Consider the following 27,503-nt stretch of genomic DNA (forward strand, 5'->3'; position numbering starts at 1 on the left):
GTCCTTTCGAGCCAAATGTAAAACCAATGGGAACAAAACTCGCCGCTTTTATACCTGGACATCTGTGTGGACAGCATTTAACGGCAATTCGCGCAATTATCGACATCAAAGCCAAGCCTTGGGACGTTTAATTGCGAAAAGCCTTCTTATACCCTTCCAGAGGGTATTATAGTTTTGTAACACGTTCGCTTCCAGAGGGTACTTTTACTTTGAGCTCATTAGCAGAAACAATTTCTCGGCAGTTAAGCTTTCGGTTTCAATCAACTTTTTCTCTATAATTTTTATAAAACAATTCTACTGAAAATATTGCAAGCCATAAATATTTATATATAGAGGATTCAGGCTAGCTTTTTGGATCTTCCAAGGTTTTAGAAGATTAACGTAGAGAATAACTCTTTTTTAAGAACGGCGCGAGCACGCCAAATAGCTCGCGGAAATGGAAATTTAAAAGTTGTATTAGAAAAACGTTGTGTTGAAAACATTGCCAAGTAATTAAGGGTATTTGATCTGCGGTGCTATGAAATCAAAGATATATATATATAATTTAATTGTGAAATTAGTTCCATATGGCACAGTTCAGCCAAAGTTAAATGATACCGACATCTAGAGAGGTGGGGGTCAATCAATTTGACAGACCTTTTGGGGCAGTTTTTATAGAAAGTATTAAATTCAACTGTCTTCTTTTTTCTCTTGTTTCAAAACAGGCTTTGGCACATGCTCATTGCTTATTGGTAAAGGAGTAAGTAGGGGCATAGGAGCACCTATTGGCATTGCACAGAATGGCGGCAGCTCGCGGACTCCGTCCTTGTCGACAACAAAGACATCAAAGTTGCGCAGATTGATGACCAATCGGTTTTGGATCTCCACGACACACCTGCGAACTATGTCGCATCCCTCTTGGAATGTCAGATCTGGTTTCCACATCATATGAAAGATGCTGGTGCATATCGGATGGCCCAGTCCATGCCCGGAATAGTTGAGTGGCATTGTAGTACCTTGGGCGTCTATAAAACACAAATTCGGTCCAAACTCGGAATCGTAGCCGGCCAGCAGCATTGCAACCCGAGAGCTTACTTTGTTACGTATATTGTCAAGGATATGGTTGCGTGTGAAGTGAACAACTGTTGGCGTGTCCATGTCGTAGCCATTTCTGATTTCATAGAGCGAAATATTTGTTGCTATGAAATCGGCAAAGTGCAAGGTGTCGCCGTTATTGCCAACAACCGCCATCATGCTATTGCTTGAAATGGGGCGTATTTTTGTGTTGTCTGCAAGGAACAACCGCTGCTTAGCTGCTCAGCACCCTGCAAACCAGGTATGGCATACTTACTGTCCTTTAAAAAAAATATAGATTTTGCCAGCATTGTGTCGGAAGCAAGCATGACAAAATCCTTTCCCTTTATTCCCAAGACTGTTTCCATTATGCTTGGATGTTAAAGTTAAGAAATATAAAAATATAAAATAATCGGGATTTGGGCAAAAGTGAACACGATATGAAGGTCGGAATTAGTTGATGGCTTAAACAAAAACTACTTGAGCTTAAAACTACTCAGAAATGAAAATCAGTTTACTATTTGTATGGGAATAAATATGACGAGCTAGAAAACAGGTATTTATATATTATTATTATTTCACTCAGTCCTTAAGGTATAGAGCTTCTTCTGACTTCAATATTCTTCGTGGTCAATATACTCTGTTATATGTACAATATATTATATAAACAGGCTCAAGGTTTAGTATTATATGCTGAACTAAGTAAAGCGAACTCTAGAATTCACAATATTATTAAAATATAAACGAAAGATATGCCTTAAGTAAAGATAGCTCACAAAATAATTATTTCTAATATATTTTGCAATATTAATGAAAGGCATTACACAATATGAACTCGAATAAGATGGATTAATATCGATATGAGTATGGCTACACCTGATGGGTTGATTGCACGTAAAGTTTACAATTTAAGCTAGATAATCCCACCCAGCTCTATCGTAATGGTCATTGCCTGTGGCAATTGCGATTGCCGCCTGTCGCGAAACTGCATTCGCTTCCATCGGGAAACGAGTGGCTCATTCTGAATAAAAAAAGCGCTGGGGGAGAATACTTAAAAAGCACTTTCATTTCACAATAATTTTCAGCTTTTCCGCACTTGAACACGCTTTCAGGCATTCGGCATTGGGTTTTGGTTTTTCATTATTCGGGCGCTGCATTTTACTGTCTCTATTGTTTGAGATTTTAATGTGATGAAAATGCGCGCATTTCTGTGTAATTATCGCATCTATTTTTGAAATGGAAATATATTTCCGCAATTGAGAGCATATTTTCTAGGACTCTTAAAATAATAATGACGTCCAATCTCTTTGTTGTTGCCTTTTCAATCATTATAAAATAATTTACGCTGCAATTAAACGCCAGCATAAAGCCGCAGATGAGAGCCAAACAATATTTTAATCTTTACTTTTACAGAACTATCCATTGTGATATCCTATATAATATTTTTAAAGCGCTTGGTATTGGCTGTATCCGAGCATTTGATGGTGATTATTTTTCGAATGACCGTTTCGCTGACCTTGCACTTGTGCTGCACCAGCTGCACAATATCGCTGACCTTCAGCGGATCCAGTATATAATCCGTGGACCTCATGCGGCCCATTGAGCCCAGCTTTATGCCCGAAATATTCCTTGTGGCCAGAGTCTGCTTGTCGAAGACTGCGTCCAACAGAGCCCGCGTTGCCAGCGAGTAACAATCCCAATTTATGCGCTGAAAGGCGGTCCGATCGACTCTTGTCAGGTTGGGGCCAATAAAGATTGTAGATCTTTCTTTTTTAGTGTATAGCCTCTTTCTTTCCACTTTTGGTTTTGGCAAAAATTTCACTACACGATTCGCTGTCAAGTCGGTGTATTCCGGCAAGGCGCTTTTCAGTTCTTCCAAGCGCAATTGTATAGCTGTCAGACGATCCGCAGGTTCGGTTTGTGTAGCTCGAGATATAACCGACATGGCAGTTGGACTGAAAATACAAATAATAATCTAAGAAACATGTGTACAAATAAATACGCAAGCGCTAACCTAGGATGGAGTAACTCTTTAAACTGAGCAAACCGATTTGCAAGTTCTCGTATATGTGGAACGATGGAATGAAACATATCGATATATCGATAAGTGTTATTAGGATTCTAAGCATATAAGCACGAAAAACAAATGTGCGCAAAAATTGTTAGTTAATGTTAGCAAAGCTTGGGCTGGTGGGCCCATGAGGTTGTGCGGTTCTCCTTGTTGTGTCATCTAAAATGGAAAATCGAAGCAGCATGCGCTTCATGCACTCGGAGGAGGAGGAAGACGAGGACCAAATGAAAAGAATATCCATGTGTTTTAGTATGGAAATCTCGGAGGTTGTACAAAATCGTAACAATAATTTTGACAAGGTCGTTACACCAGATCAAAATAGTGAGTTAATTAATATTTGATAGCTTGGACACTCCATTCATCATAGATTGCATTCTAGGGCGAAACCCAGGCGGAGGTCTATTTGGAGCTGTAGAAGATAAATACAATAAGGATAGTTCGATGTCTTTTGCGGTGCCAAACAAATTTTTTGCCGAAAGTCGTAGTTTTGTGAGTGGGTTGGACCAATATTGTAGACGGTCAAATTCAACACGTAGGAGGTCGATTACGAGCTTGGATCACCTTAGCTATAAACAAAAGACCAAAAGTCTAAGGGAACCCTATAAGCCTGAGCGTTGTCCAAAGTACAATAATAAACGGACAAGTCAATTACCGCACAGGCGAAACCTCATGGAGTCTTACGAATGCCCAAGCCGATTAAACTTGAACTCGTACGAAAGAAATTATAATCCTCTAATTTATAAGCAATACAATGAACGGACTCACAGAAAACCTAAACGGGAGCTATTAGAAGAAACGTTAAAGGACCCATTCCCCGAATTTGGCTATAATAGAGAGCGCTCTCGCGAAAGGGATCATTCAAAGAAGGTGCGACACGAAAAGTACTATGAAGGAAACAATAACTTTTATAATGCTTTTTATAACTGTGACTTCCCGACGAAGGTGACTGATAAATCATACAGATTAAATCCCTCTGGGCGTATTGAGTATACTCATAATAAGCTATTAAACAAAGCTCCTTACAAAGAAAAGAGGCAAGCTTCTGGTTATACAGATCCTTATTATATGCCAGCTTGTAATGAATACAACTATTATAACCCCGAGGCAATGTATTCGCCAGTACAGTACGGTTCTGGGTGGGACTATTACAATACGGCAATTCCAAGGGCTGGAAATTACTATTACCCAAAGCCCAATAGATGTAATGATTACGATTATGATTATTATGAAGATCCTGAGATGTATAGATGTCCACCCGCTCGAACGAAATCTGTTGACTTTTTCGCTAAGGATTGTGAGATACCATATAACATATTAAAAAAAGCAAGAAAATGTTCAGCAATGCCCAAACAAAGATATTGTTATCCAGAATACGAATCATGCTCTCGTGCTTCGGCTGTTGAAATCCCCTATAAGAGAATGAAGCGAAAATATATCTCAAACTGTGAATTTGAGCCGGAGCTGAACCGCTCAGACTCGGGTTGTGATATCTATAGCATGAACTACCCACAAAGGCCGGTCAAAACATACATTGAGCCTTGGCCTCCAAGTAGCTGTCAGAAGTCATGTCATGGCTATAATCCTTTAACGCGGCCCAGTCATTCACAGTTTTGTGACGTGCCTCGAAAATGCAACCAGAAGTCGCTTAAGCAAAAGGTCTCTGGATTTTTCAAACGGTCCAAATGCAAGTCTCGTCTAAAATGCTGCCGGAGGTACAATCCGCGATACGGTTGCATGGGTGAGGCTTCAGTCTGCAATCTGAACAGTATGCATAGCAAACCCTGCGTTGATTGCTGCAACTCTTTCAGCAGCATATCATGTGGTGTAAGGAGTGGGCGGTATCCAAACTGCCCCAGAAAACCCAGCTGTTGCGGCACATCGATCCGGAAAACAAGATGCGCCGCTTACCCAACGGTATACAAAAATAGATGCTCGAAGAGATGTGGTGACGAACTGTCCTGCATGTCATGCACCACGTATCGTCCGAAGGTAAATAACTCTAAGTTTGAGTGTGAAAACGAGGCAGTTTCTAAATGCTGCAGTGAATATTGCAGAAATTTGGACGAGCCATCGTGTCAAGGTCCTGTTTTTCTTCAAAAAGCAGCATGTGCTGAAGCACCCAGCTCTTGTGGATGTGCCAATGCGGATGTTGCCCCTAGCTTCTGTTGCCCTACTAATAACGATGCAAATAAGGATCTTGGATGCTGCACTAATAGCTGCCCAAATAATGCTGAGGCACCTACACCTTGTTGCTTGGAACCGAAGGTTGTTGCGCGGAGATCTTGTTGCTCTATCTGTTCCAAAAAGGAAAATCCAACTGTGCCTAGTACTATAAATTTACGCCTAACTATTTGCACCACCAGCGGGAACTTGGTCCAACCGCCCACAATCACAACAACATTGGTCGAACCCGATTGCAAAACATGCAGTGTACCAAGATGCCAGTTGGAGTCGAGAACCAATATCGCAGACAGATGCCAGTTGGAGTCGAAATGCCATAGTGGACCAAGATGCCAGTTGGCTTCAAGAACCAACAGTTGTGTGGCAGTATCGGATATGCCGAAGCCTTGCTGCTCCCTCCAAAAAATACCTTGTTGTTATCCCAGTGGACTTACATCGAAATGTATTAAGCCTTCAGTATCGGAACAGCCCAACTGCGATTGCTCTTGCCACATGATACCTTCGACTTGTCCCATCAAAACGAATTCTGCATGCAACCCCGTGTGCTCGGGAAGTAAGTGTAACCTAACCATATCAAGACCCCCATTGCCCTGTAACTCTAGAAGCAACTGTAGAGTAACCGTGTCGGAGTCCATTCCACCTTCGCCTTGTTTAAGCTGTACGAGTATTGCTTGTACGGAAAATGACTTTATGAGCGTACGCTCCAATCAATGCAAAGCAACAACTCCTAAAAGCAGCACTACCTGCATAAAAAGCATCCTTACGCCAAAGCCCATACTTTCCACATCTAAATGCGAGCAACCGAAAACTGGCTGTAAGAAAACCAGTACCATATCTTTTAACATAGTTGAGCCAAATCAACAATGCAGCAGAAATATCGCTGATAGTCGTGCTTGCCTGGAATGCACACCATATAGGGGCAGAGCTATGGACGCCTGCCAAGAGTCTACCAATCAGGAAGAATCGTGTTGCTGCAAATGTTTAAAGGAAATCCAATCGTGTAAATCGGTTGCCCAGTGCACTGTAAATTCTCCACAACCAGCAACTGTACCAAACTATGACAAGGAGGAATTGGTCTGCACCTCAAATCCCCTGTGGAAAAATCAAGAAGCATGTGGCAATTTGTGTTGTCCGAAGCTTAGCAGTGATCAGAATGCGAATTGCGACTGCCGTCCATCGTATGTGGAGGATCTGAAAAGAGAGCTTCTGGAAGCGTTGAGGAGCGAACAACGATTGAATGCTCAACTACAATTTCAGCAGCCAACGCCGCAAATTAGTCTGTTTCCATGCGTTCCAGAGGCCCAGCCATTCCCCATATGCCCAGCACGTGCCAACCCATGCTGCCGTGCGGAACCCGGTCTGAAATGCTGGGCACCGCTCTGATCAGAGCCACACCAATGAGCTGAATAACTCGGAGACCCAAAGCCATTTGTGTTAACAAAAATATATCAAAACATTTATTAGAAAATAAAGTCAACCCCCTTTTCTAGCTGAGGTAGAAGTTGAGTCAGCTGTCGCCCTTAATGGAGCCTGTATGGTCAGAATACCATTGATGGCCATTTTAGCGCTCAGATCGATGTCAACAATGTCTGGTAACAGGAACTTTCTATAGACTTCCATAAACTGACCTGTTTGCTTGCGATAGGCTTGCAATTTGACGCATCTATTCTTAAGCTCCAGTTTGATGTTTTTCACCGGAAACTCGCTCATGTCGAATTTCCAGATTAGATGCGTCTCCGTCTTCATATAATTGATGAACTGATCTTGATTCTCTAGAAATTGTTTCTCCTTCTTTAGCTTATTAAGTTCTCGGCAACAATCAAGAACCTCCTGCTCGAGTTGCTGTATACGCCTCTCATGGCTGGAACGCATATCGTTGAAATGCCGCGGCATAGTGGAAACGTTGACAATGAGAACGCCAGCAAACGCAACGATACGAAAAATAATGACGATAAAAACAATCGATAATTTTGGGAAACAAACAGAAATAGAAACGATAGCAAAAGCAGCTGCAACTCCGTTGAGCAGCAGAGAATCAAAGAAAAAGCGTGCAAATTGGACATCGGACAATCGCTGCTCTTCCTTCCACTTACCATGTTTGGCCAGCCGACTAGTAATGGGAGCGAGGATGTCGTTTATATACGCCAATACCGTATCATCAACAAAATCGGCAATGGAACCTTTGGCGACATCTTCATGGCCGAGGACGAGACGGATGGCCGGCGCGTAGCACTCAAACTGGAGCATATTGGGGCGAATCATCCGCAGCTACTTTTTGAGTTCAAACTATATAAATTTCTGCATTCGGGCATTGGGATACCGCGTGTGCATGATTTTTTTACTGAGCCCAAATACAATGTGATGGTCATGGAGCTGCTCGGCCCGTCGCTGGAGGATCTGTTCAACTACTGTTCGCGCCGCTTCTCGCTTAAGACGGTGCTCATGCTGGCTTTCCAGATGATCGAACGGATTGAGTTTGTGCATCAGAAGAGCTTTCTGCATCGCGACATCAAGCCCGATAACTTTGCGATGGGCGTCGGCAGCTCTAACAATCAATTGTACATAATTGACTTCGGTCTGGCTAAAAGATACTACAACTCCGCACTGAACGAGCATATACCCTTTAAGTGGGGTAATAGGATGACGGGCACCGCGCGCTACGCCTCGATCAATGCACTTCTGGGCTTTGAGCTAGCCCGTCGCGATGATATGGAGGCTCTGGGCTATGTGCTCATCTACTTTCTGCGCGGCAGCTTGCCCTGGCAGGGTCTATCGGGGCCGAAACATCAGAAGTACGAGATGTTGGCCGAGAAGAAACAGTCGATCAAGCCGGAGGAGCTTTGCAAAGGCTTTCCGGATGAGTTTGCCTCGTACCTGATCTATTGTCGCAATATAAGATTCGAGAAACAGCCGAACTATCTGGGCCTGCGGCGCAGCTTCAGCGATTTATTCAATCGCCTCAAATATGAGAATGATGGTGTTTATGACTGGCATACAATACAATCGATTAAGGATCAGAGCAGTAACGAGAATAAGGCAATTGACAACGAGGAGCAGGAGCCCGACGAGTCTGTTTATAATTGATTTTTGCATATAATTATATTCTGAGAGAGAGAGAGAGTGTGTGTGTTGTAATAAATGAGGACTTTTCTTATGGCCAGGATTTTCTGGTTGCAATCCATTTTACAGCCTGTCAAACGTCCGAGCTGCCAATTCGAAATAGACAATTCCAACTTTTCCAAAATGAGTCCAATTAACACAACTCAGATTTGTGCAACGTTTGCATTTTGTGTGTGTGTGTGTGTGTGTGTGGATGGGTGGGCGTCGTCCTGGTCGTGCACAGGACTCGAAGCAACTGCCAGAAATGTCTGTCAGAGCCAACATTGCAGCTGGAGCATTCGTAGCAAATGAAAACGTTGTAAATGGCAGCATCCAATTTACGTTTGCAATTAAACTGACACCGAACAGACACTTTTGATTTAGCCTGCAGTTCTCTGACTTTCCCATCCGAAATCCTCCCCCAACCCAGCTCCATTGGGACCTGGTTGCACATAACACGACATAATAGCTGCAGATCTGCTTAAACCCAATCTCGCCCATAAAACGTCAATTGCTGCACAGTTTATCTGTATGACGATTTATTAAAATGTATGTCTAGGCACACATTAATTCCGGCTGTGGTATGATTCTTCCAGTTGGGTGTGGTTTCGGCTTCCTCGACAGGCAGGCAGGGTTGTCTCCAATACGACAACCATTCGGCGGCATCTGAAGATGTTTGTATAATCAGCCATAATTATAAATTTACTATTCTGCTGTTTTTTTTTTTTTTTAATTAAATTTTGATCTCAATTTTATTTCTGTAGGCTTACGACGTCTAAAAGTTAATAGAGCTTTAGATCAACTCCAACGCATGGCCAACTCACAAATCATGTCAAGAGTGAAATCATTTTGTGCTAACAGTCCCTGCCTGGCTTGCCACAACACAAGTGGGTGTAAGGCGATGAAAAAACAATTGCATGCAGCACAAGAGCAAGGTTTTAACACCCTGTAAATGTAGAGGGGAAGAGGGTATCTTGATGACTAGTATGTGTGGGACGTAAGATAAAACAGGCACCTCCCTGGTACATATTGTATATCTTTCTTTGTCTCATTCTCGTTGATCTTCAGGGGAGCTAACGAGCATCAGGGTTCAACTTCCATTGAAACACAATAATAATTGCGTAAAAATATTTAACAATTCTCTTTATTCTCGTTGTCAAACTACGTCAGAGATTCTTAAGGTAGATCGAAGAATGCCAGTTCGAATCCAAGGGAAGGTATGCATATTCAATTAAGGAATGCCGTAGTAAATAATTAAAAATAATAATGAAATGATTTACATTTTCCAATATATTAATATTTTAAATTACCAGCACACATTGTCTTAAATATTTATAAATACATTTTCATTTATTAAATGGGTTTAGTTTATTAAGAATCAATGAGTATATAATAATCAGAAAATTATACGATTAAAAATATGTGTTAGCATATTCCAATCTATATTATAAATCAAAATGCGTATAGGGTATTTGTCAGTCATGTTTTCTAATTTCATAATAAGTTATTTCTCTATATTTTTTGTTGCTGCACATAATTACATGAAAAAGAAAATTAGTGTCGAGATTTGCGCTTTTGAGCATCTCACCAGGTGAAAACTTTTAATGAGCATTTTCTTACAAATTTTCAAGTGTTGCCGCATATAATTTTTTAATTAAAATTTTTCGTATCACGCTTGGGATATTAGCTTGCAGCAATTCCTCTGACAACACGACAGCCAACCCTTAAGTTGAAATATATTTTTCAAACTGACCGCCAGGCAATACCAGAAAATACGAGCATACTTAGACAGGTGGGATAACTGGCTACACACTTTCAGCATCAATCAGGGCAAGGCCTGCCTGAAGAGCTGCTTGCTGTGTGCTTATATTTATCGGACAGGACCCCATGTTAATGGCCAATTGACACGCCACTTGGCTTTGACGGGCGTGTAGCAAACCCGCTTCGACGGCTACAGCAACAGCCACTGGGCTGGCCGCAAAAGACGAAATGTTTTTTGCTGCCACGCTTAACATGTGTGTGTGTGTGCGCGTGTGTGTGTGTGTGAATTTGTGTGTGTATGGGCTGGTCAGCAATGAATTTGGCTGCCTGCACCCTTCCTGCCGTTGAGCCTATAATGAGGTGCTAACTGAGCGTGCTGATTGCTGCCATTTTTGATAAGGTGTCCGCATTTATATTTCTCTTGCGTTTATTCACACCGTTTCGAGCAGCCCCAAACAGTTAACATTTTTCTGAAGGTGTGTGCATAGATAAGCAAAAAAATCATCTGGATATTGTCAGGTCAATTTTTTAGGTGTGCGTTTAAGAAAAATATTAACAGAAAATATATTTTCATTTTACTTCGAGCTTAACTATTTTGATTCATTTAATATTCGTTGTCCGATCTGTACTTGAGATTACTTTTCATAATGTTCTTAATTATTATGAAATCCTAATTATTATTTATTAATTTTACTTTTCTTATGTTTTTAATTAGGCAACCACAAGGTAAGTCTTTATTTTGCTATCGACTTGTCCTTTCTTCGAAGCTTTAACTTGTTGAGAATTGCAAGCGTCAAGTAACGAAAAAATTACAGCCTGCATACAGGAGGCTATATTCTGTTTCCCCCTATATTAAGTACCACACAGATAGTATGTTGTTGTTTTATTTGTATAAAAATAATCAACATCAATCTCAAACCGGCCAGCCTAATGTAAATAATATTTTATGGTTCTAGTTATTCATAACATTATTCTTATTCAAATACACCAGATATTAAGTATACGTTTTGCTGCCACCCACATAATAATTCGAATCTGGATCTTTGTCATTTCCACCATGTGTTCTTTTTTCATAAGTTCCCTATTCTGACTTCAAGTTGTTTAACATTTAAGTTTCTATGTTTTCAATATTTTAAATCTTATATTTGATTGTTTACATATTGTGTGGTTGTTCGTAATGTTATATTACTCATTATATTATGAATGAACCTCAGACTGTCTTCAATTGAATTCAATTGATTATTGATTAATATTTTTGCTTTCATATTGACATCGAAACACATTACAGACTTTGCAAATTGAATTGCCCATCGTCAATAAAACATTGCATTTGCCTGCAGTCGCAGGACCACGCCTTTTATTCGTATATGTGTGTACATGTATGTGTGTGCATCACAGTTCAAAAGGCATTGGAGACTGGCAGCGTTGCAAAAGAAATGTGCACAAATTGCACTTATAAATAAATCAAATAAAAATATCTTGTTATTATGGTAGAAGGGCACACTTGCTGTCTTCTCCTTGCTGTTGTCCTGCATTTTGCAGTGGTTTCCAGCGCAATATTGCGTTCCAAATTGAGTTACATTTAAATATTTTGCTATTTGCAACTGCCACGTCCTTATGCACGAGCACCACTCCAACACACTCACTCCACTCCACAGCCTGCCCGGTCCATTCCACTCCAGTTCCAGATTAGTTATGCATGTGTGCGCAAATAGTGTGTTCAAATAGTTTTCGTTGCCAATTTTCATCTTCAAGTAGTTAGAATCGATTGCTTATCAAAATGCATGGAGGAGGCAGCAAAAAGCACTGAAAAAGTGTAAATACCCGATTGTATATAATATGCACATTTACAAAGCGTATTTGCTGTCAGGTGTTAGCCGCTTTTTCCCGGACCAAATGTATTTCCCAAAAGTTAACCGCTTTCCAAAGTTTTAAAATTGTGTACATATATATGTATTAAAATCCCCTTAAACACCAAACAGCTTAAGCAATTCGAAAGTTTTCCGTTTACTATTCAACCTAATATGCGGAATAGAATAAAATAATAATAATTGTAATTTCTTTCACGAATATTAAATTAAGTTAAAAGTAGAACATTTGATTTTGTGAATATAAACGTCAGGTTCTCTGGCTCTCATTAACCGTTACGTAAACATTCCGATAGATTACCATGGCTAAATCGAATCGAACGGAGTGATGGCAGTATTTTAATTTCCCGTAGGCAAAGCTAAAGCTCTTACTGCTCAGAGCCGGGTGAAATGTTTAATGGCATTCAGTTAATTCGTATAATTTCGATTTCCTTTCGTGCATCGAATGGCCAACAGGGCGGATAATTGATTTCATTTCCGCGCCTGCCACGAAAGCTTAAGCAATAAATTGAAAACTACACAATGCTCCCGCCACGGCTGAGAACTTGAAAATTGTGCGATAAGATCAGAAATAAATTTGCATAAAACTGCATTTAGATTGGCCACAAAACAAGCCGCAAGCCCCAACTCAAACTCCAACACGAAGCGAACGCAAATCCGAAACCCAAACCAAAAGCGAGCGAAACTTTTCACGGATAGCAAAATGCAAAAAGCGGTTGCAAATAACTCGCAGAAAATTGTTAGCAGTGCCCAGTGATTAATTATCTACATGAAAGCGCGCTATTTACAGCTTTACCTGGCCCCACCTGCTAGGATTTGTGTGTTTATGGAGTGTTTAGTTTTGTGCTACTGATGTGAGCTTGGATAAACCAAGTGGAGGTATGCCAAATGCCATTGCTGTTGATTTCCATAGCACACTTTATCTAAATTAAAATCAGACCTTCGCCAGCTCTATTCCCAGCCACAGCGGGAACTTGATTTAGCAAACTTCGTTATACCCTATACGCAGATTAACGGGTAGTATAAGCAAGGCAACAAGCCGCATAGAATAGTAGCCTACACGGATTCCACTAACAAAACAAAAAGGCGAATCGAAACAAAATACAAAACTTTTAAGGAGGACTCAGCCTCAAAGCATAAACAACTTAGACCTTTACTATTCAATTTATGTAATCTTCTATATGCAATATTATCAGTAGAATTTAAAATTTATATATAATTATAATTCAACTAGAAAATAATTTCTTGTGCGAGCACAACCAGGTTCATGAAGCGAATCAAAAGTCAGGGAGCTGGCTTTACCCAGTAACCGCACCATCGATAAATTGCTTGGGTCTGAAGCCCTGACTATAGGGCTATAAGATGCCATATGTATAAGTATGTATATATGATCTTGTGGTACTATGTACTATATGCACATATGCATATATTTTTAGCTCTCCTGCCACTTTCCTAGTAATTAGATGTTAAGTCTTGGCACAGAATATGACCAAGTCAAGCACTCTGGCCTAGCCTGACTTTGCTCTGGTTTCATTAGTCATATCATCAAAGGCTAATGTCTAGCTTCTGGCAGTGGCCAGTAAATGTAGTTGCGGCTTATGAATCGTTGACTCGAAATGACTTTTGTCTGCGCCATCAGATGATGTCACTGTCGGCTGGCGAACGTGAACGTGAACGGTTCGCTAAGTGCGAGTCCACAGTCAATGGCTGAGCAGAGTACTGTGGCAAGGACAACGCGGCCGCCAAACGCTGCCACGACGTCTGCAGGTAAATTGTGTGTGTACGAGTATTTCAATTTAGCCAGCGAATAAATTGCCGGCAATAAAGTAGAAAAAAGTGTAATTTGTTTGGCTCGTTTGTTCTGTGTGTCATATCTGAATGAATGTATCTGCAGCCCAGTAGTCATCCCACCTCCCCTCCTCACTAGCCCCTACCGGTGTGCGGTGTCTTTATGTCTGCGCCTGAGCGATGAGATTCTTATTTTAATTTTGATTATGTGCCTCTGCCGCCTGTCGGAAATGAACGCATTCTCAGCGGATTTCTATCTGCCAGTTACATTTACAAATTGCCCAACGCATTACCCCAGCCAACCAGCCCAGCTCAGCCCCTTGCCCCGCAGACAGATTGAGTTGTACACACACACGCACACACACCCACACACACATTAAAGCGCATTTCTTGAAGTTTTTGCCCACACAAATAAATGGCCACTTAGCCCAATACAAATGCAACGTGATGCCGTTAAGTCGATGCTTTTAGCATTTGATTGGCACGTGAATGCCCCAACAACAACATGAAATACTTGAAATTGCTGGTCACTTAGCAACGCATAAATACCAAGCATCTATTAAGGGATGAGGAGGAGCCGAGTCCGTAATATTTGTGAATAGTCAAGAAACCAGTGCGAAAATACTAGACAAATGGCATACGTGCAAATTGAGGTTATGTTTGACAACTTTTATTGGATTTAATTAGTGAATCAACTACAAATATACACTTACCTAACACTATTCAATTGTCCACTTATATAGGACGTCAGCTTGCGCCTCTCCCAAAATACACAGAGTAAAAGCAGCAACTGTGCAAGCGCTTAAACTAGTTAAGAATTAGAGTAAAGGGTGGAACAGCTTGCATCGGACTTCATGTGTAAATCGATTACTAGCAAAATGATTATCTTCCTCTATTCAATTATCCAATTAAGTACATCAAATGCAACACAAGCCAGTTTGCAAATGTCCTACAACCTACTCAAGGAAATTAGCAGCTTTGTATGCGCTTAAGCCAGTTGAGAATTATAGTATGTATAGTATGTATAGTATGTATAGATAAATGAACAATATTTTTATATTTTAAGCTTTATGACACATGACGAGCCCAATTTTTTTAGTGGCTGTCTGCTGGCAACTGAAAGTACATTTAAGTTGTTCTCTGAACCCATTGAGAGCACCACCCACAGGATGAGGTACACATATTTTTTGTAAGCATCCATAGCTTAGAAAATCTTTGCCTGTCCTACAGTCCATCGGTCTCCTAGTGCTCGCACAGTAGCAATTATTTTTCACTCATCGAAAACTTTCCGCGTTTCCATGAAACCGATAAAAATCTATATGGAAATACTGTTTTTTAACCAAATCCCAGAGCTTATAAGAACTGCAACCATAACTATTATAAGATAGAAAAAAAAAATAACGAGTTCAAATTATTTTTTAATTTTCCTTGAATATTTGCTTGAAAAATACTTATTTTTAATTTTAATCTTTAAAAAGGAAAAAAATATTTGTTTATTCAATAGTTTTAGTTTGCGATTTAATGGAATACCATCCGCAGTCGTTCTGCTTCTTTTTTTATACTCAAAACTCAAGGAGCTATTCAAATTCTAAGCACCTACTCAAGAGATCAGACCCAAAAAATATGATAACTCACTAAACATGCATTCATGTAGTCGTTTCCAGTTCATGAATACTATGAAATATCATGGGAGACAACATATTGCTCTTTAGAATATAAGCACATACTCGAAGCACATTAAATACACGCACACACGCGCGCGCACGCACACACACACACACACACACATGAGCAGTTAAACAGCATGTGGGGTAAGGAGCGGTCGTTTGAACGGTCATTTCCTGGATAAAAAGGTTCGGGGTTAACATCTTATGGGCCAGAATGGGAAGCAGTTAGCATAATGTCGGCACTGCTGGCAACTTTACAATGGCCAACTTGTGGCCCATTAACCAAAAAGTGAAAACAAGCACAAGACATGCGAAACGCTTATTAAAACGATACTTCAGTTTCAGTTACCCCAACCCTGGTCTTCATGAGGTACAGGATATGCGACACATCCTGCGGTGTCGCAGAAGCTTAGGTAATTTAGATTGCGACTGCCGCTGGCAGGCTGACTTCCAGACCCTGAGACCCCGACTGACATGCAGGTTAAATAGATTAAGGATATCGCTTACCAGTAAGTGTCGGTATAAGGGGCCGCCGTGCACCTGCCGCCAACTAAGCGAAACTGAAAGTAATTGCCAAATATTGAGACAACAACAACTCAACGCGGCCAACAAAACGTGGGCGCTTCGAGCCAAGTTCCTTTACCAACACACAACAAATTGAATTATTAATGGTGTTGTCATTGGCATTGGATGCGGCTCGTTGAAAGTTGGCCGCGACTTTAACCTGCTCGTTAAGCGCTCCCCAAAATGGAAACTTGTTTGTCCAGCAATACAATTAAGTTGTCAGTCATCGCCGCCATCAGCTGCCCTCCCACTAAATGGGCCCCAACAAGCATGAGAAGCTGACTTTCGACCTTGCCCATAAGTATTTATAATGTTGTTGTCCGGGGCGTGGCGGTTGAGGCTTCATTTTGGTTTTGCGGTGATGAGCTATGAAAGTGATTTCTGGCGAGTAAATACAAATGAAAAGCAAGTAAACTAAAATATAAGCACGGGTCTTGATACTAAGCTCTGCTAGAGGCAGGTAAGCTGCCAAAAGAATACCCAAAAAAAGTCAGGGAAAAACACAAAAAAGGCGTTGAAGTGCCATCTAGCAAAACACTAATGAATGATAGCATGACTTAATTAAATTATTGGCTAAGAGAATTTGGTCAGTCCTTATCCTGTTTGACAACTTCCAGTTTTTTTTTTGTGGCATATAAAACATCTACAGAAAGCCAAGCACAATTGCTACAAATATTTTCTCCCCTAGCTTTGCTCTGTGATTACAAAAAAAAAGATAAGTCTTTTTAAGCGCAAAGCTAAATACCAATTCCTTAAAGCTTTGAGAAGGTAGCTATAAGAAAACGGTCAAGCAGGTCAAGCCGTCTACCGGTAGACTTAATTATGTTTCCTGAACGTCCCGTTTTCAAAAAAGAGTGAGGCGAAATGTAATGATATCATGAAAAAAAACTCCTGAAATCAAACAAAGCTAAAATAATGTTAAAAATGCCCCTTAGCCAAAATAATTAAAATTACACTATGCAGCAGAATTACATTTTTTACAACCGATTTTGACGGAGCCGAATTGTTTAGCTAATTTTGGGGCCGAGGTGTTTACAAGAAAACGAAACAAATTTTTCATAAACATATTATTAAATCGTAACTGACTTTAACAAATCTTACAAAAAAATATGTATATATTCATTAATTTATAATAAGACAAAATAATATATATATATTCATTAATTTATAATAAGACAAAATAACATTTATTACTAAAATTAAAAAAAGGCATATGTTTTCATAATATGTTGACTTTAAAAACCCAGAAAAAATGAAAACCAATTTGCTAGACGGATTAGCATCTCATTTTAAATGATTTATTTTATTCGCTTCGGATAAGCGTTTGATTGTTAAAATTTATCAATAAATGAAAAAGTGATAGACTTTCAAGTTAACATGCTTAACGTTGATTTTTATAAAGTGTAATTGACCTTACTGATGGTATACTAATTGTATTTAAAGACTAAAATATGCACATATATTTGTAATATATTAGCTAATATATTTGTACGGGGTATCTCATTGTCGGACAAGCTCGACTACTCGCAGTCTTCTGGATTACTTTAAAAATATGAAAAAACTTTTTTTTTGTTTGCTGGATTCGATGTCAACCGCTGTCGTTGGCGTCATTTCTTTAATTAATAAATTCAATATTTATGTTCGTTAAATGTGATAAACAAATTGCCACAGATACGAAATGGTTGGTTGAGTCGCTGGAGTCCATTTGAATGCCGCTCCCAGAGGGCGGACTTTGGGCCATGTGTTGTCTTATGGGCAATGACCATCGATTGGCATTTTTATGTCGCCTGACACTTAACTTTATTAATTTTTGCTGCACTGCGTCTAAGTTTTAATCACTTTTGCCCTTGGCCCCTGGCAAATGACGTGACATAAAATTTTTGTTTCACGATGAGTCCGTGCCTTGGCTTCTGCTTCGGCTTCTGCTTCTGTTTTAGCCAGCTTTATGGGCTCATTTGTCGCTGGGCCACATAAAATACAAATTTAATTACGCAACAAGGGAAACCAATTTACGTGTAGTTTGCCTGCTGTCAGGCGTCCATTTAAAGTTGGGCTTGTATGCATAAATTGATCGACTTTATATAGCCATTGGGGTTATTTGTGTTGCCGTTTCATTAAAAATGCAAATTTTAAGCACTAACTTGAAGCATTCTACAAAGGCGCGATTACGCAGTTCAAGTGGGAAACATTGTTATTGTTTAGGCGCTGTGGTTGTGGCAGGGGCAGGGACAGGGATAGGGGCAGAGGCAGGGCCAGGTTAAGGTAAACTTGCATAGGCACAGCACGGCGCTCTGGCTGCCTGCGGGCCACAAATGCTGGGGCGACAGAAGTTATCTTCAAGTGGCCACTCGTCTGTACATGTTGCCAAACAGGCAGCCGGGCTCACAAAGGCGAACGTGCCAAGTGTGCCAGCTGCAGGAGACCTCATCCTAACACCCCAAACACTTGACAAAATGCACCTAGGGCAAACAATGGACAAATGTGCGGCAGGCGAGAGATTCCACATCCTCACACACCTCCATCTTTAGGGGGCAAATGCATTAAGATGATGTCTGCTGCTGCGTGTGTGCGAGTGTGTGTGTGTGAGTGCGCGTGTGTGAGTGCGCGTGTGTGTGTAAGGCTGGGACTGTTGTAATACGATGTTTATGTGCTTGCAATTGCTATTAACCTAATGTCAACGCCACAGTTGCGATTATGTTTGCACTGTATTTCATTTGCATGTGCCACGAGGCTCTGTTAATATCCGGCAACGTGACGGAGCTTGTGATACAGCATATTCATAGAGCTTAATGCCATCCAAAATGTAAGATTAACCTATTCCTCTTTCCCCGCTTCCTAAGGGCATTATGTTATGAAAATGTGTTACCACAGAAAGAGAGATAGAGAGAGAGAGAGAGACGTGTATTTAAGCCCATAAAGGACAGAAGTCTTACTGCTAGAGCTATATTAAGGAAAATTACTAAAAGTGCTGTGCTGGAAGTACACGACCCACATACTTAATCTGATGTATACCGCTTTAATAATCTCCGAGCTATGATTTTAAAGCATTTAGCAATGTAATATGAGTGGGAGGCGATATCAAAAAATGACAAACACAGTCTGTGAATGATATAGAAGAAAATGTATCCAGAAGTTCAACTTTTAAGATCGTCATATCATAAAGAACGGATCAACTCAGCTGGTCGTGCTTATTAATCATATACTTATTATGGGGTAGGAGATGCTTCTTCCTGCTTCTTCGATTTTCATGTTCATATGTGCAAGATCTGTTATCCTACATCGGCCACAGGCACAATCACAAAACTTTCTACATTATGAATTATGTTATTACTTTATAATACTGAAAGCACTTTTAGAGCTTTACAAACTCTTGGCAGACGTTCGGTTAAATGCCAATATTTTTCATATGTCAATTTGCTAGGCTTTTGATGGCGCACATTTCGAGCAGTAAATTATGAATTTGAGGCATAGGCATAGAATGCATCGTATTATTAAAATTGAACACGTACGGAACGTGAGCCAACTGACAGCAGCGCACACATCGTAGCTGAGTAGTGGGCCAAGAATATGGGGAATAGTTTCTGCCCAAATGCCTTTCAACAAATGTCACTATTTTTTTTTTTTGTTTTTGGGCATTTTGATCAAGGCCCCAAGCACTTTGTATGACGCATATTTTTGCAATCATAAAACCGGGTACATAAAAGTGGATAAATAAATACTAAAATCCAACTTGAGCAACAACATTCAAATCGACTATATACTCGACTATTTGATCTCAGCCACTTTAAGACTGAGTAGTATGTAATCAGGTTATCATAGGGTCATTTGATAGCTTTACAAACAATCTTAAGAATCTCCTTAAAGCTTTTTATGAAAGTCGTAAAATTGCAGCAAAAGATCTTATAAGAATTAATTTAATTATTAATCATGCTCTTTTCTGCACTCAACGCCATGGGTACAGGATATCTTATAGTCAACCTCTGTTTAGACTGAAGCGTTTTGGGCGCTTCTTCTTTTGTGGCCCATTTTATTAATAAACATACTTATTTGTGCTACCAATTCATGTGTAGTTGAGGTCAAAAGCAGGCCACATGAAATATTAAAAGGCCACGACGCAAATGTGGATTATGTGAGGCTCTAGTGCTCTCAGTGCTCGGTTCGTTTAGTTTTAGTTTTAGTTTTTGGCTGGCATGCACAATAAATTGTATTTAAAATGAAAGAAGCATCTACAACTGCTCCATATTCTGGGCACGTGCGAATTCATTCTGATCTCCTGACATGGCAGCAGGCAGTCAGCCAGGAGGCAGCTGGCAGCAGGCAGCAGGCAGGACACGATGTTTGCCTTTTGACGTTTACAAATTACCCACAGCTGGCACAGCAAATGCCAAAGCATTGTGTGTCCTGGGTGCTATATTAAACGTACATATGTTTAAAGCCACCTAAGACAGCCAAAACAGCTCACTCCGCGCCCTGCCCCGGCCCCTGCTTTATGTCAAAACAAGTACAAACATGTGGCACTTACATTTGTCAGTGTGTGTGTGTGTGTTTGTGTGTGTGTGTGCGTCCTTGTGAATGGATGGTTGCTTCTTTATCCCCGCCCCTGCACTGTCCGCCCGCAGTTAGTTTTGTTTTTTGCATGCATAATTCATCGGGCCTTGGATCTCATCAAATTGAGCGACCTCGTTAGACACATAAAACGTTGTCAAAATTGTCTACAGGCAAAACATTTGTTATTTCAATTATTTAAATGTAATTTTCCAAATTGTACTTCTCCGCTCAAAATTCTAAACTATCACAAATACTCCTATGCATATGCCCGTTTCCCATATGATATGCGAGGGCTGGCTGAAAAGATTTCAATCAAGCCAGGAAAAAGCAGAATGGCCTTGGTTAATTCACATTCGATATAGTTCCAATTTTTAAAAATGAATTTAAAATAAATTTATTTATTTAAGCTGCAATTAACTTGATTAATACAGAAACCGCTTAGCAATCTTTTAAATACAAAACAATATAATAGTTAATATTCCGACTTGGGTCAAATACTTCTCAGTTAGCCCCAGTATACTGTATGTTTTATTTAGAACTTGCAGCCCGAGAAATAATTGAAATAATTGATTCTCTAATTGTCTTTACGTTGAATTCTCAACGTTTTTGTCTTAATTATTTAATGGCCTCAACTTGCTTTGCGTCCAACAAAAAATTAAGGAAAGAGAAACATTAAAAAAATAAATAAATAAATAAAACACTTTTGTTGCTGCGCTCATTCGCTTTCGCTCTGTGTGAAGGTCCTGGGCTTATTTAACGTTTGAAATATTTTAATTGCGAGACAACTCTTTTGATTTTTCAGCACACCAAAGAAACATTCCTCAAGGACCAGTGCCAAGTGGCAATTATGTCCTCACCCAGTCGCTGAGTGTGCACTCAAATTGGCAAAAGGAACGCTCCTTGATTGTTGTTGTCGGTCGTCGGTCGTCGGTTGTTGGCTGTTGGCTGCTGGTGTTGCCAGTTGGTGTTGCATGTTGACAAGGCCCAAATGCATTTAATTTCTTAAAGAGGCGCGTAATTAGTTTGCCGCTGCACCGACGAGTGCTACACACAGCCGCACACACCCAAATAATATAATACCGGGTACTCGTACACGTGCTTATACTCATACTCATACCCATGCTCATGCCGGTACTCAAACTCGTGCTTATATTATGTAGCATAATTCGAGGCGCCTCTGCAGTTGACTCGGTTCAGGTTTGGGCTTGGAGTCCTTTGCTCGTTTCCTCGTTGCAACAGCGGCCACTAATGTGCCTCTTTGAGGTTTCGTAATTAATGTTTAATTGCTGCGAAACTTTGCTTGAGGTTAGCCTCGCGGTTTCCACACAAATATGTAATTCTTCTCCAGCGAAGCGTTATTAAAAAGGCTCCTGAATCAGCAGCAATTAAGGCCAACAATGGATTGTAGCTTACTAGATATGAGCTCAGCTGCATATGGTATCAGCTCAACTGAAGTTAATTGGCTTGGGAAATTGTGCGTTATTCTTACCCGAACTTTGTCTAGACTAAGAATTCTTCTCCTAGGCCAAATTTCTGAATGCATCAAGCATTAGATATATAAGGCAATAAGACTTTTGCGGATAAGGGCTTTTCCCATAAATTAAATCATTTACAATAATTAAATAGTCTAAGCTTAGTCAAAACACGTGTTAAACTCGTCGTATGAGGGATATTTAAAAACATGCAAAATGTTTGATAATTTATTTATGGGTGCACCCCCGGGCACGGTCAAAACGTTTATGCAAAAAGTTTAATCAACAAAACTAAATCGCTTAGAACGTAACTAATTTACGCTGCGGTACATGATGCAAAGTTTGGCCCATTTGCGCATCATAATGATAAAAGTTGGGTATCCCGCGGCCATGCGAAAGGTGTTGCCACGTGGGGTAAATGAAAATAGTCCGAGTTGAAGTTAAAAATATCCACGTAGTCATAAAGCGCATTGCGCAGTTGATTAATGCAGTCGAATCGATGAGACAAATTGTGGATTAATTTAAAAGGGCTGAATCCATGCACGGAGAATTTCAATGGACTTTTGCTGTCTTTCGCAAATTGTGAATTCTGAATAGCAAGTGGCAGCGCAGTAAAAGCACATACAAAATACAGAGAAGGGGCGAAAATGATGCTGAAGAGCAGTGCACACTTGATTGGCAACATTGAATACGCATACGATCCGAAGTTCACATGTTAATTAAATAGAAAGCCCAAACAGCAGCCGCACAACACTGCGTATGCGTGATGCGAGCCACTCGTAAACAAACTCAAGTTGAGTCGAGTCGAGTCGAGAGCAGATGAGAACAAAAGGAGGAAACGCTGCCTTTCATATCAATTTGTTTGGCCTACGCATTGAATTGCGGTTTATGGATAAGCACAAGATGAGTAGAGCAACAGCAACATCAACAGCAGCCACTGCACAGGCATCCGACAGATACACAGATAGGCTGTGGGAAAATAGGGAACAGCAATTTCAATACATTTGAGATTGTGGCCAAGTGCTGGAGGGGGGCGTGAAGCACGTCGAGTGCTACTCAAAATTTGCAGAATTCATTTATGCAAATGAAGTGGCTTCTATGACGCCGACTCTCAGCATGCACAAGAGCCCAACCGCCAAGCCCAGGCCAGAGCTAAGGGGTTGGCTGCTCTGGAGTAAAAAACAAAAGAAGCCGATGCGAAGACAAGTAATGAATGAAATTTGAGCAGATTATTCAGTTCCTTTTGCGCAACAATTAAACAATTTACGTACATTTTCGAGATCTCTAACATTTTGCCAACTAATTACGCTAGGGATGAGGGCTTTAAGGACCTGCTCAGAATGGACACCCACGGGGAGTCTCTAGCTGTTGAGTTGCTCGAGTTCTTTTGCGCTGATGAACCTGAGCACAATGCCTGCGGGAGACGAGCACAAGAAATGAATACATAAAGCTCAATTAGGAGTCGGAGTAGTTGCTAAAATGAGAGTGGATAATATAAAGATCTTCATATTTTGTTATTTAATTTGATTACGGTTTTGAAGGCGACCCAGAAATACAGGTGGAATTGAGGTAAAATGTTTGCAAATTCTGCTATAGCATTAGCAAAGAAATCGTGAATGTTTGTAATTTTAAGAAAGCATATATGATACATCAAAGTATGCTGCTTAAGTTTCAAGGGAGCACCTTCTATTTTCTAACATGTTCCTGATCCATAAGTGAGAAAGCTGTGTGCACCGAAGGGAATTTCAATTTGATTGATTGAACATTGTATTAAATATCGGTAGGATATTGATAGCGATTAAGACATTTGTATGCCAACAGGCTAACCTTGTTGTTTAATTAATTATAATTAATCTCTTTCATATTCAATAACAGAAATAATCCATTCTTGATTCTTACTGCCGGGCATTTTAATTATTTTTCATATTTAAAGTTGCACTTACTTACATCAACCTGAGCAATTGAAATGAACTGTGAAACTAGTTGGCAAAATGCACTTTGCTTAAGTGTCCTTAAGGCCACAAGGATTTCCGATTGTCAACGTCGAATCGCAGCGAATGTGGACTTAGTGTGGACCAACAGTAGATCCCCATTCAAAGCTCCGCTCCCAGTTCCCAAATCACTTTCAAACCTGTGCACACTGATTTCGAACGCCTGCCAAATGCATATATGTAGGCATTATATACATACACACATATTCAAATATATTTATATGTATATAAATATATATAAATGCGACAAATCTACGTATAATATGCATGTGAATCTGCGGAGCTTTTACGATTCGGCCAGCGGGGATTATGTGCTCAACGGTTGTGCAACTGTCACTAGCATTGAAAAGCCTGAGGCGGGGGCAAGCCCGCTAGGGGGACTGTCACACGAGCGGACAACGACAGTAGCGATGTCAGTTGTTGATTAAATAAAAGAAGAACCATCCCAAAAAATAAAAATGATAAAATAAAGCAGGGGAAAAAACTATGCTGAACAAAGGCAAATGCAAAATGAAAACTGAACTAGAAAAAAGTTTACTTTTAACATCGATTCCCAGGGCATTTTTTAGTGCACTGCAACAAATACAATAGGAGAGAGGACGAAAGGGTGTTTGCGAGAGAAAGAAAGAGAGAGAGAGTGAGAGGGATAGAGGATGGTCGAAATACAGAGCTAGAGTTGAAACCTGCCAGAGTGCAGCGTTTAAATAATTCAGGCCGAAATGTCAAACAGCGTCGTCTAAGGATGATTTTTGCGGAAGTTGTTGGCATTCTCGGCTCCTCGCAGCCATCTACAACTTTGCAGCATGAATAAGTAAACCATTGTCTGGGACCACCTCTGCTCCTCTGCCCGCTCCCGCATATCCCTGCTGCAACAGCCCTTCATTGTTAAAAAGTTGTTGACGTTGATGCTCTCTACGTGTAAAAAGGTGAACAACATTTGTAGACTCGCAATTGAAGTGACATTTCACACGGCATCCGAACCCCCTTACCACCCTTCCCACCCGCTCCCCCACACAGCGGCATACCTTTTACAGTACCCCACACTCCCTCTCGCCGCATCACGTCATCCGTCTGCCAAAGTGACTTCTGGTGACTTGTGCCGCTCACGTCGCAATTATTTGCAGCAAGTTGAAATTTATACCCACAAAACTTTTGCCCGAATTCACACACATACACCTACACACAGACACACGCACACTGAATGAATACATCAAACAGCGATAACCATCCCTTGGACCACAACAAAGCCAAAACAAATAATTTCCATCAGGCGCAATTGCTGGGGCGTTTCGCCATACCACTCCAGGGGGAGGCGTCCTCTTTAGGGGTTGCTACTGTTTTGCCGTTGCGTTTCATTACTGAATGCCAGTTTATTAAAAAATTTGTGCCCAAAATTTAATAAAAACATCAGCAAACGACGTCGCAAGAAATCACAACACTTGACGCGCAAAATTCGTACTTTCACCACCCGCCATAAAAAAAAAAAGCCACCACTCGTTGGCCAGGCCAGCATCCCCCGCCCGGCGGTCAGAGAGACTGTGCTATGACGCACCGGATGCCCGGATGCCCAAGCGGGCGTTATATGTATGTGTACATATATTTTTTTTCGAGCACTTGCCAGGCCACACGTTGAACCGTGGCTCGACATCCCTCAATGTGTTGCCCGCCGGGGGGTTGCATCCGTTATGCCACCCCCCTGCCGCAACCGTTTATTGCCTTTTCTTTGGGTTTTCTTTTTGTTTTTGTTTAGCAACTGTTGCTTCTGTTGCTGGCCATTGTTTTTGCCATTTCTACTGCTGCTGCTGCTGTTGTTGCAATGTGTCGCATCATTAATTTTCTACTGTTATTTGTTTGCAGCCACCCCTAGCCCCTATGGCCACCCCTTTTGGAATGTAACTCATATCACGCCTTTGTATCTGCGCCGCCGCTTCCATAAATTTTGATAATGTGTCAATTTATGAATGGCCCCATTGGCGACCGCTTGTCTATTTGACCGAGGGGATTGTCTGCTGTCAGTATATTGATTGTTTTATTGATGACCCCTCCCCCAGCACACCCTCCATGACAGAGCCGAGACCTTTCCTCTTACTTTATGGTTTGACAAGTGTATAGAATATTGAGAACTTGATTCTTAGTAGTTTATCATAAACGATTAGCACCTTTTTATCGGCAAGTATCTGGCAGCTCTATATATAGATTTAGGCTCCCATATCCATATAGATAGATAGGACACAAGTGTCGAATTTGCCCTGATGAGAACTTGTCAAACTTGGCAGTATTATCATAAATATAATAAATAAATCACAAAGAGCATTGTTATATATATGAAACCTTTAATTTTTAAATTTGAATAAACGAGATTATAAGACCTAATTCTTTATTTTAGGAATTAATAATTCAACGAATATACCGTTTGTGTAAACCCTCGTCTATCGAAATCACTGGCAACAATATTATTCGATAATTTTGAACCATTTAACGACATGTAACAATATTTAAAACCGATAACACCCATGTTGGCTAAAGAATGGATTTCACAACTTAATAACAAAACTGGATTTTCTTCTACGTTTTGCTGCCGTTTGGAACAAAAGGAAAATTAGTGGACAGTTCTACCTATAAACGGTAATTTATCTGTTCTATTTGTTTCTTATAAACTTTTCTTTATTGTAGTATTCTTCGCCAACACTAAAATAATAAGTTTCCACTTTCCTTACAGATAGGTCCAGATCGTTAATTTGCTTACTGTATGGCCGAGAGACTGCAATTAGATCTCCAATTAAAACGGGATGGTTTCTCACATCTTTCAAGAAGTCAAGTTTTTTTGAGCTGCTCAAATGGACGAGAGACAGCGACAGTTCGCCCGATAACTGCTCAATATTGGAATATTTATCTAATATCGAGGTATCAGACCCATTCTACAATTTAAGCGATACTCTTACCTATTCGCACATTCCTTTATTTTTGAAATTCGAGTTTAAAATACATAATAAAAGAGAAAGTCAACATGGATCTGACATAGTTCTACACAAAGGTCACCTACAATTGATGAAACTAATCTGAACTTGAATTAAAGCATGTTCCCACTTAGATACTTGAACGAATTATGTATTTTGTATTCCTCGATCCAGGGGAATTTCTGGAAGTGTCGTATTAATTTGAACACTCCGGCTTATTTAATTATTCATAGCCAATGTTTGTTCAATTAGAGCAAAAGCCGATGCCAGTGACTAATTAATGGATAGACAGCATCATCATTAACTCTGTCGCACACACGACATTCCTGAGTATTCGTTGCAATCGGACTAATTAGGAAATTATATTCATTCGCCTCTGCGATTTGTGTTCTCACGAGGGGCAGCAGAGAAAGGCATACGAGGGAGTTTTTAGCGATTTATAAAAGTGTGTGGGTCGATGAACTCCTAGGTCAGAGGTTAGGT

General features: G+C 40.4%; 3 protein-coding genes and 2 long non-coding RNA genes across 6 annotated transcripts; 3 read left to right on the plus strand and 2 right to left on the minus strand.

The window, feature by feature from the left end:
- Positions 1-439: 439 nt before the first annotated feature.
- LOC135440821 (probable proteasome subunit beta type-2) lies at positions 440-1,510 on the minus strand. Its single transcript, XM_064700189.1, has 2 exons — positions 1,331-1,510; positions 440-1,268 (listed from the first exon to the last, which is right to left on the minus strand). The coding sequence occupies exons 1-2, from the start codon at positions 1,419-1,421 to the stop codon at positions 670-672; spliced, it is 690 nt and encodes a 229-aa protein (XP_064556259.1). The 5' UTR covers positions 1,422-1,510; the 3' UTR covers positions 440-669.
- LOC135440832 (uncharacterized) lies at positions 1,203-27,149 on the plus strand. Its single transcript, XR_010438360.1, has 3 exons — positions 1,203-1,315; positions 26,450-26,688; positions 26,783-27,149. It is a non-coding gene; the product is annotated as an uncharacterized LOC135440832 (long non-coding RNA).
- LOC135440844 (uncharacterized) lies at positions 2,430-7,308 on the minus strand. Its single transcript, XM_064700222.1, has 2 exons — positions 6,934-7,308; positions 2,430-3,008 (listed from the first exon to the last, which is right to left on the minus strand). Exons 1-2 carry the CDS (start codon positions 7,196-7,198, stop codon positions 2,950-2,952), a joined length of 324 nt encoding a protein of 107 aa, XP_064556292.1. The 5' UTR covers positions 7,199-7,308; the 3' UTR covers positions 2,430-2,949.
- Positions 3,117-6,799, plus strand: LOC135440853 (uncharacterized). Of its 2 annotated transcripts, XR_010438361.1 has the most exons (3): positions 3,150-3,445; positions 3,504-5,113; positions 5,179-6,799. It is a non-coding gene; the product is annotated as an uncharacterized LOC135440853 (long non-coding RNA). The 2 variants fall into 2 exon arrangements; XR_010438362.1 differs by having other exon boundaries at positions 3,117-3,445; positions 3,492-6,799.
- LOC135440835 (casein kinase I-like) lies at positions 7,222-8,468 on the plus strand. The gene has a single exon (XM_064700210.1). It carries the CDS (start codon positions 7,400-7,402, stop codon positions 8,387-8,389), a length of 990 nt encoding a protein of 329 aa, XP_064556280.1. The 5' UTR covers positions 7,222-7,399; the 3' UTR covers positions 8,390-8,468.
- Positions 27,150-27,503: the final 354 nt, after the last annotated feature.

Source organism: Drosophila montana, unplaced genomic scaffold (genome assembly GCF_035044405.1).
Source record: "Drosophila montana isolate Dmon_TW-CO22-7 unplaced genomic scaffold, ASM3504440v1 contig_1090_1, whole genome shotgun sequence".
Classification (NCBI taxonomy): Eukaryota; Metazoa; Arthropoda; class Insecta; order Diptera; family Drosophilidae; genus Drosophila; species Drosophila montana.

Bases quoted from the DNA above. Each gene is read 5' to 3' on its own strand.
- LOC135440844 (XM_064700222.1), bottom strand. From the start codon at position 7,198: ATGCCGCGGCATTTCAACGATATGCGTTCCAGCCATGAGAGGCGTATA. The intron at 3,009-6,933 runs GTCAGTTTATGG...TTGTATTTTCAG, and splicing joins AGCCTATCGCAAGCAAACAG to TCCAACTGCCATGTCGGTTA.
- LOC135440835 (XM_064700210.1), top strand. From the start codon at position 7,400: ATGTTTGGCCAGCCGACTAGTAATGGGAGCGAGGATGTCGTTTATATA.
- LOC135440821 (XM_064700189.1), bottom strand. From the start codon at position 1,421: ATGGAAACAGTCTTGGGAATAAAGGGAAAGGATTTTGTCATGCTTGCT. The intron at 1,269-1,330 runs GTAAGTATGCCA...TGTTCCTTGCAG, and splicing joins TATATTTTTTTTAAAGGACA to ACAACACAAAAATACGCCCC.